This window comes from Leucoraja erinacea, chromosome 27, assembly GCF_028641065.1.
Source record: "Leucoraja erinacea ecotype New England chromosome 27, Leri_hhj_1, whole genome shotgun sequence".
NCBI lineage: Eukaryota > Metazoa > Chordata > Chondrichthyes > Rajiformes > Rajidae > Leucoraja > Leucoraja erinaceus.
Genome location: NC_073403.1, coordinates 19,582,671 through 19,592,568, shown reverse-complemented (window position 1 = coordinate 19,592,568; position 9,898 = coordinate 19,582,671). Strand labels below are relative to the sequence as shown.

The window sequence follows — 9,898 nt, the reverse complement described above, 5'->3', positions numbered from 1 at the left end:
CAGTACAGCAGAGGAACGGGCCCTTCGGCCCACTATGTTTGTGCCGAACATGATAACAACTGATCTCATCTACCTGCACATGGTCCATATCCTTCCGTTCCCCGCACATCCATGTGCCTATCTAAAAGCCTCTTAACCATTACTGTCGCATCTGCCTCCACCATCCCCTCCCTGCAATGCGTTCAGGGCCCCACCACACTCTCTGTGTAAAAACAAAATTGCTCCTTTGCTATTTCGTTACATTTTAAATAATAGAATCGGACTCCACGCGATCAGCCGCATGGTTGTAAATCACAACAGAGGATTCGAAAGCTCTTTGCACTTGCCATGAGACAGGTACATGGTGGAAGGAAAGGTTCAGAAGCCTTGCGTTTGAGGTAATATGTATTCTCGTTATCCCAAAAGTTGGAATAAACAACCCAGTGTCCTTGCAGTGGAGTTTTGGTGACTTTTGGCTGGGTGATTTTGATATTGATCAGATAAATAAATCAAATCCAATAAATCAAGAGGAAAGTAAAGGACTCGTTTTAGTTTGTGGTTTCAGTGTATGATTTCGGAGACATGAAACATACATTGGATGCACATGTTATGATGTACTCTGAAACCTGGGGGTGGGTGAGGGGGGAGGGGGGAAGGAGCGAGGCTATGTTGAACTTAGTTGGTCAGCAAGTGTGTTTTGAGACCTCGGTGTGAGTGAGTGAGGTCCTGTGTGTTTGCAGTGTGTTTTGCACTGCTACAGAGCAGGGAAACTGGAATTACACAAAGGGGGTCAGATGGAGGAAACGAACCCGCCCCAGGTGTCGACTGGGGATTTTAAGCCTTCCCCATCTTACAAGAACCAGCTGGAAACAGAACATTCGCTGTTGTCAGAAGTGGGACAATTTATTAGCAGCACTGCACCAAAGGTCCACTCTGATCTCCAGAATCATCTCTATAATAGAGTTCTGTCACACAATATTATTGCGGCAAGGAAGTGAGCTGATGAACAATAGTTAGGTTTGTATTATAAGTGTTCTCCTGTATTAAATGCAACCATTACAGCTTTATTTAACCCACATTTACAAAGTATTAGGAGCAGGAACCGTAGACTGCGCATTAAATAACCAATACACTGCTGCGATCTTTTGAAAGCACTGTTCCATTTTTATTTTACGCTTATTTCAAGTTATAAGAAAATTAAAAGCAAATTTGAATTTTCTGTTAAAAAGGTAAATACGTCACAATTTAAAATCACTCGTGACTAAACTTTAGAGCACAATGCAAACATTTGAGAGAAATTGCAATTTTTGGAACCAATTAAATCTGCATTTTTAACACTGCATTGAATTCAGTGCTAAATCCAGGTTGGTTTGTTGACAGCGGACGGGTGCAACAGCATCGTTTTATAAACTGCGACCTTTCTCTCTCCTTCTGTTTTTATTATTGATAGCAAACCATATGATTGAGGTTGAAACTTTTGTGTTGGATGAATTCCTCTTCTTGTCACGCGTCCTCACGGGAACCAACATCAAATCCCTCTACACCTGCACTAGGAACTCGCCACCGTTATTTCTCACTCATAACCCATCGTCTGTGAGAAAGGGGCCACTTAGAGAAGAAATAGATTTTGGTAAAGCACTCAGCAAAGCTTTAACATAACGGCGTGTTGGTAAATGGGATTTCTGGCAAAGTCGAGCCTATACTTGCCGCGTACTGTAGATAAAACCTGTACATTGGTCATGGGCTGAGTTTGGGGATGAAATTCATAGACGATGTATAATAATTAAACTCTCGCCATTCTACCTGTGTCGTTTTACGAAAAGTGGGATTATTTTCAGATCTTGAATCACTAATCCCAATTGTTTTTGTTTTTATTTTGAAGGGGGAGTGGTTCTAAATGTCGGAATCTTCAGATTCATTGGGAGTGGAACTTTTAAACATTTAAAACCTCGGGGACTGCTCTTTGTGGAGATGCAACTCGATAAGTCTGATAACCGTGTGGGTTATTTGAAGGGATCATCACGTAAAACATATAGAAACGTTATTTCTCTCAAAGCTTATCTGCATGAGGTTTTGTTTTTTTTTTTGTTTAACTGCTAAAGGCCCCCACTGCCCCACAGGGAGCGCAGAGTCTCCAAAATTCGATGCATAATATAAAACAGAAATAAAATGGACGCAATGTGTGTGCGTTTATTACAAAACATAACGCCATATAGCTTTCCTTAAAGTAACAAGACGGTCGACGAAATTCGGAGCTCATTCTTCAGAAATAAAGTTCGGTTTCCAATTAAAATATAAAAAAATAATATTCTAAACTTCTGAGTTTATGTCTCTTTGTTTTCTTCCTTGTTAATCAAAACGATTTCTCAGTCTCGCCACCCGATATACGGTGGGATTGAAGCCTTGCAGACACATGCAAATAAATAGATATGGAATCCACGGACCAATGTTGCTGGGTCTCTCGGTATCATTCTAGCTGTACCCACATCCGCAGCCCAGTATTTAAGTGCTCTTGTCTTTTGATTTACACTCAGTTCATCTTTAAAATGTTCTTGATGCGCTGGCGTAGAGTTCCCACGTAGCTAATCAATATACCTACAGTTCAAGAGAGAAAATGATAGGAATGATTGAACAAATAATAAAATATCTGAAGTAAATAACAGCTTTCCAGCCCCGTGTCTGGCACTTTTGAGGTGTCCCAGGCCTCGGTAGTAATAAAGGCGAAAGCGGATGTTTTGTTTATACACGAGGTATGCAAAGCAACAGCCGACGATTGCTTGGGTACAACAACACGCATGTTTTTTTTCAAAATACCTTTGAGGGTGATCATGTTATTGAGAATCAGGGAAATGTGTTTGTTGTGTAGAGAGAGCGTTGTGAGTACCGGGATGAGTGTGTAGATTAGAATACGATTAACGTTTCCCAAGATTTGGGATACGAGACACCAATGGGGACTGGAAACTTTCACTGTTGACTTAAACTTTCTTTCACGCTCTGGATTCAGACTCAATAAATAGCCGGGGCAAGGGAGGCTGCGGCCACTGATGGGTTCCATATCTTGACCCTTCAAAGCCCCTTTTGTACATAAGACGGGGTGCGAAGGAAATGAAACACGGGGGGGGGGGGATAAATGTTACTTAAAAGTAAAAGTAAGAAGGAAAATACAGGTTTGAAGGGGACATTGGAAAAGTGAAAGAGTAACTAAACAGCATGAGGTCGGCATCATCTGGGAACGCTTGAAATTGAGATGAAAAGAGCTCATTATTGTTAGGTATTTATTTAACCTCTTCTACATGGCACGGGTTACACATGTCACTATCTTTCCGAACAGCTGCCTGTTTCGGTTATATAGTGGAAACAACGGGGCTATTTTGAAAACATCTCGGCACCGAGTGCTACATATTTACCTGATTGACAGCAGACGCTAAGGGCCGGCAGACAAAGGCCAGGATTCTTCCATCCTCCAAACTGAAAAGGCATAACTGAGTCTCTCGTGTGACAGATAACTGCAGCTCGTTACCTTGCTATCCATCTCGTCGTTCTGCAGAACTTGGTAAAGGAAGTCGATATACCTCGTGGCCAGTTTAAGGATCTGGATTTTACTGAGTTTATCTGAAGGCAAAGTGGGAATGATTTTGCGAAGAGTTGCAAATGCATCATTGAGGGACTGCGTCCTCTGACGCTCTCTCACGTTAGCCACGACTCTCTGGGTCTGAATGTCCTCTAAGCTCTGCGCCAGAGGAGAGATCTTCATGCCTTTCTTCCCGGTACTGGGTCTATGAGACCTTTGGCCCGAACGCCTCTTCCTGCCATTTCTCTTCTGCTGCGTGTCCTGTTCCCCCTCGCTGTTGCTTGAACTATCCACTGGAGAAAACGGAGAATTGGAATCCTCTTGCATATTGTGTTCAACCAAGCCTCGAAGGTTGGCGTCAGCGAGCAGTGAAAAGAGACTGTAAACAGAAATTGTGAATTTGCAAAAATAAACAAACTTACAGATGTGCTTAGCAACTTTACTCCCAGCGGTCCTTAATTCCTCTTTCTATCTTTCACTGGTTTCGTGGGGGTTTTAGCTTTCAAGATCCAAGTCAGGGCCCACATCCTGGGGAAGCTCAGAAATGATTGGGCCACATTCCCTCTAATGAGTGGGAGTATTCTGTTGGCAAACAGCGCTGAAAACACCCACTAACATCTGTATAAAATCAGCCTGCGGACCAACTCCCATTTTTTTCCAAAGAATAAAGTTGATCTTAAAGGATATCTTAGTGGAATGTACTCGGCTACAAAACGTTTCATGTAACAAGACTTGCAAATTAACTAGTCCGGCGGTGGTTAATTCGAGAAGAATTCGCGATTCGGGAACAAAAGACGGAATGGTTACATTTTGAGAAATCATAAATTCGGATTGTGAAGTATAATTTCTACTTGAAACTTAACCGCTTGGGTTGGTTGGTTGGACTCAGAATTTTAGGTTTTAAATGGTTGCACGGTTGTAACCTGAAGATGCCGCGTTGAAAGAAGTAATGAAATGCTCTGTTTCTAACCTTCTACTGATTTTAAACATCTGGTTGAAAAATGTTCATAAAAATCAATGCGCATTTTTTTTTTCTGAATCAACTAATGAACGGTCCTACTAAAGTTCTGCATAACGGAACGACGCTCTGTCGCGAATTGTGTATTTTAACAAAATATATACATATTTCACTTTTATTTGTTCTTTAGCTAAATAATGCGGATAGCGACGCAGTACGAACGGAACATGCATATTAACACATACCGGGATTTTTCAGTCACAGAATTTCTGGCAGATCCTTCTTATTAAAATGGATTTAAATGTAGAATTGTAACTCAGTTCTTCTTGCAGTGCTGCTGGCTTAGATTTTTAAGTAATTTAGTTTTAGCTGCCCTCCTTTACGACCAAGCGTTCCTGGGACATCCGCTCACCTCTCTGAAGATAACGGAGACGCAACAGACTGGGACAAAACTGCCCGTAAAAGGTGGAATATTAACGTATTTAACTTTCCCCGGCTCCTTTTGTTTTACTGGAGTGCGAAAACAAAACTTCGATTATCGCAAAGTATACGCCAAAGTAATTTCAAGATATTCTAGGAAAAGTGTGATGTTTAAAAGTCACTGGACACAATTATGCACAAGAAAGTTTGCCCGTTACTTGTTGTTTGTAGCTATCCGTGTTGTCTATGTGGGTTGGCGCGCCCCCCAGCGTCTTTCCGCAGTCTTGCTGCCTCTGAGAACCAGAGGTGCCGACTAAAGGCAGAGGTTTGCATTTATTTAAAGCACGATTTGCAAAATGGGAGTGTGGTGATTGCTTTAGCACAGACAAAATTATCAATCATGTCTCAATAGCCAAAAGCGGCCACTTCGGAGCTTTCATTGTAATAATCTTATGTTTGTTTGGGTGGGGTGGGCGCAGGGGGGCGCAGCTGGTAGAGCTGCTGCCTCACAGCATCAGAGACGCGGGTTCGATCCCGACCTCGGCTGCAGTGTGGAGTTTGCACGTTCCATCCCACAGACTCGCGACTTTGTAGGTTAATTTGCCTCTGTCACTTGTCCTTAGTGTGTAGGGTGTGGCTGTGAAGGTGGTATAACATAGAAATGTTGTGACCGGGCCAAAGGGCCGTTTCTATGTTGTATCTTTCAATCGATCACTCGGGCAATAGTAATCGGAACAGCTTGTCTTCCACAAGTGTCTTTGAAGGTCTTGAATGTTGCTCTAACCACTAATGTTGCCCTATACACCCACCCCACCCCCCAAGAAAAAAACCCCAACATTCAATTAACGCATATTTAAAGGGGCAGGCTTTATGTTGCTTGCAAAGTTTGGATGAAAACGAATACTAGTTGTTATATCAAAATGGTTGGTTAGACCAATTGAGGTTTCTTTAGCAAACACAATGTGTTGGAGGAACAGTGAGCCAAATATCATCTGTACCCCTCATATCCCCGCCCCCTTTCCCTGAACCCACCTATAACGTGCCTGGTCTTGTCCCACCCCCACCTCTTTTCTTAGCTTTCTCTCTCCCCCCCCCCCCCCCCCCCCCTCACCCCCCCCCGCCCCCCTCACCGCCGCACCTCTCGCTACAGATAGCTTGAGGAAGTGCCCCAACCTGAAACATCGCCTTTCCATGACTTCCAGAGATGCCACATGATCTGCAGCGTTACTTCGTGTCTCTTTTTGTAAACCAGCTTCTGCAATTCCTTGTGTCTGCATCTGTGGATCAAATGGACAGATGAAGCTTCGGATCAGGACACTTCTTCAGAGCTTTATTAGGTCTATCTTCATAGACGTGTGATTAAAAATGTTTTCCCACATAAATGTGTATGGTTTTTATGTGGGTCTGAAGAAGAGTCCCAACCCAAAATATCTTCTTTCCATTCCCTCCACAGATGCCGCCTAGCTCGCTGAGTTCCACCAGCACTTTGTGTTTTGTTCAAGATTCCAGCATCTGCAGTTCCTAATGTCTCAAATTTACTTTATGAGTTAGGCATTTAAGGACATTTTCAAATTCTGAACAGTGTTTAAAAAAACGTTGTCTTTTATTTAAGTTCCAATCTTTATTTCACCTCTGGTGGTACACAACTAATTCCTGAATATTTGTCCATTCGAGTTTTGAAGTAAGACTTGATTCTGCTCGTGTAGACGACACATGTGCTGGAGTAACTCAGTGGGTCAGGCAGCATCTCTGGAGACATAGGATGGTGGGGGACCCTTCTTCAGACCCAAAATGTCACCAATCCCATTTCACCAGAGACGCAGCCTGACCCACTCAGTTACTCCAACATTTTATGCATATCTTGGTATAAATCAGCATCTGCTGTTCTATGTTTTTGCAACTCAAATCTGCATCTTTCTGAATCACTGACAGTCACAAAATATCAACATGCTCTTTTTAATCTGACTGATGAATATGTCAAAGATTTGAAATGATGAATTATTTTCCTCTTTTCATTTATTCCTTCAAGTTGTATTAGGTGTGAAGAATATTACAGATTATTGGAATAGTTCACACCTTTTTCAGGGCTGCATTTTATATTTCTGAATGGAAATGTCATACAAAGTCTGCCTTTCATGGATGTGGCAGTTGGAGGGAATCTGTGCTGATAGGCCACTCACAATGGAAAATATAACATTTAAATCAAAGGAAGTGTGAGAAATTGTCAACGAGGATTTAAAAAAGGAAGGATTTGCTGGAACTAAGCACTTAAAAAGTTCCTTTCTATCCAGAGATGCTGCCTCTTTTACACCAGCATTTTGTGTCTATCTTCAAGAAGTTCCTTGAAGAAGTTACAGGAGCAGGCAAAGGTGACAGAATAAATCTAATGCCTTTGAATTGTGTGAGTGTGACCTGTTTATAATATAACTATGACAGTGCAGAGCTTCTGCATCACAGATCCAGCAAGGGTTCAATTCTGATCTTGTATGTCTGTGTAGAGTGTGCACTTTCTCCCTGTGACTGTGTTGCAGTGCGACAGCTAACACTGTTCAGCAAGGCTTCTGGTGTTCAAATCTCACCAATTTCCTTCAGTCTCCCAAGAATCGCATCTCAGCAAGAGAGCTCAGTCCGAGAGTAGGGAATATTAATGGTTAAAAAAAATCCTTTTTAATTTGGTTAAATGTTCACAGAATACTCAGTCTATAAAAAATAGCCAAAATAGAGTGGTAATTTAAAATATATATATTTTCAGTAATTTTATTTATATAAATTTGTAATTCACATTCACACAAATTTTCAGTGATACAGAAACACTTTTATTTCTGCAGTGGGTAGAGCTGCTGCCTCAGCGCCAGAGACCCAAATTCGATCCTGACCTCGGGTGCTGTCAGTGTGGCAGGGTGAGTCTCCTCATGTGCTTCGGTTTCCTCCCACATCCCAAAAATGAATCCCAATAGTTTAATTTGCCTGTGTAAAATTCCTCCTAATATCTAGGGAGTGGAAGAGAAAGTGGGGTAACATTGAACTTGTGTTAACATGGACTCACTAGCCAGTCTCCATACTCTATCTCTAAATTAAACTTTTGTAGTTTGCAGAACTGCTTGATATAGCAAATATTATACAATTGGGCTAAACTTACCTATAGACTAAAAAATGTAATCATTAGCAGTGTTAGATGAACCTGTCAAAGTCAAGTGCAAGAGGAATCAATGAAGTCTTTTTGTTTCAATTAAGCTGTGATCCCCGTTTGGTAAACATTTGTTAGAGATATGCTGTGATCTTGAGCAACTCTATTGTGTACTTTTGATTAATATCTGGCGTGTGGGTAACAGAACCTGACACTTTAGTTGTAATAACAACACGTTTAATTGTCCATTGCAAATCTGTTGAGGCTCAGCCCAGCTCGACATGTTTATAGGAACTTTGATGTGTACTTTTTACCAAAGTTTCACATGCAGTACAAGTTCATTTGTTTGTATGCATATGTTTGGATATTGGATTCCATTTATTTTTGTGCTAACACATTTAGTGTTAGTGCTAACACATTGCTTGTGCCAACTTAATCCACTGCAAAAATCATAAAATTGGCCAAAATACAGACCAAAGATAAATTGACATTTGTACAATTCCTAAACGAGCCTTCAGTTTATCCCGGTTCCTGGCCCCTTGTTGTCTATAACTTAAAAAAATGGGTGTTAGGCCTCAATGTCACAATCCCTGTGAAAACCACACAGCAATAGCACACTGTCGGCTGTAGAGGACACAAAGACACGAGCAAGGGAGACAGGTCCACATGCACTTTAAGGGACAATGTTATGGACAGGGAGATGCATGCCAGTAGGGAGATCCTCTGTGATAAGGAGACCAGGACATCTACTGAAGAGAGTGCCTGGTAGAAGGCAGCCTAATTAAGGTAAGGAGACAACTGCTCTGAGGAAAATGGACTGAAAATGTTTTGGGTCAAGACCCTTAGAATAGAGATAAAGCAGGGAAACAGGTTCTTTGGCCCACCGAGTCCACGCTGACCATTGATCATCCATTTACACTAGCTCTATATCATCCCACGTTCTCATCCACTCCCTACACACTAGGGGAGCAATTTCCAAAGGCCAATTAACCTACAAACGCCTGTCTCTGGGATGTGGGGGGGAAACTGGAGCACCTGGAGGAAACCCACGCAGTCACACGGAGAACATGTAAACTCCGCACAGTCAGCACCCTGGGGCATGATCTAACCCGGTCTCTGGCACTGTAAGGCACCTTCAACTGGACTGATAGGGGTAGTGGGTAAGCAACCAGTATAAAGAGATGCAAGGAGGGGTGGAGCAAGAGGTGGCATGCGATAGGTGGATACAGATGACTTAGTGACCACGTGGGTTTTCCCAGGTTTTTTGTATGTATGCGTATGTTTGCTCTGGTTTTGTTCCACACTCCAAAGGCATGCAGGTTTGTAGATGAATTGACCAGTAAAATTGTAAATTGTCCCTGGTGTATAGGATAGTGCTAGCATACGGGGTGATCGCTGGTCGGTGCAGACACGGCGTGCCAAAGGGCCTGTTTCCGTGCTGGATTTGTAAAGTCTAAAAGTGTGGAGAGGTCGACTGGCAGATGGTCAGGTGGAGGAGGGAAGGGTGGAAACAGTGACAGAGGCTGGAGGTGATGAGTGGAGCCACAGTACCCTTCTCCAGGAGCGAGACTGCTTGCACACCTGGGAGATACAGGAATGAATATCATATCCTCACAAGATGTCACGAGATTGCTCAGATCTGAGGAGGGAAATTCTCACGATATTTTACCTGGAGGTCTGGATTTGCTCAGTGCAAATTTGGACTTATGCGGCAATGGACTCTCGGCTCAAGAAGACCAATGGTGTTTTCCACCCTTAACCTAGTTCCTGAATGGTTTTTAATGTATCTGTACTCAGCTGCAGTTGTAATAAGAGTGTACTAGTATGAGTAACCATGGGCGGC

The 9,898-nt window shown here is 42.4% G+C and overlaps 1 protein-coding gene across 2 annotated transcripts; it reads right to left on the bottom strand.

The window, feature by feature from the left end:
- Positions 1-1,119: 1,119 nt before the first annotated feature.
- LOC129710329 (twist-related protein 2-like) lies at positions 1,120-5,127 on the bottom strand. 2 transcript variants are annotated; one of them, XM_055657247.1, is made up of 3 exons: positions 4,754-5,127; positions 3,387-3,929; positions 1,120-2,574 (listed from the first exon to the last, which is right to left on the bottom strand). In XM_055657247.1, the coding sequence occupies exon 2, from the start codon at positions 3,875-3,877 to the stop codon at positions 3,404-3,406; it is 474 nt and encodes a 157-aa protein (XP_055513222.1). In that variant the 5' UTR covers positions 3,878-3,929; positions 4,754-5,127; the 3' UTR covers positions 1,120-2,574; positions 3,387-3,403. The 2 variants fall into 2 exon arrangements, with proteins under 2 accessions (XP_055513222.1, XP_055513221.1); XM_055657246.1 differs by lacking the exon at positions 4,754-5,127 and having other exon boundaries at positions 3,387-4,747.
- Between the last annotated feature and the right edge of the window lie 4,771 nt (positions 5,128-9,898).

Coding starts and splice junctions, on each gene's coding strand:
- LOC129710329 (XM_055657247.1), bottom strand. CDS start 3,877: ATGCAAGAGGATTCCAATTCTCCGTTTTCTCCAGTGGATAGTTCAAGC.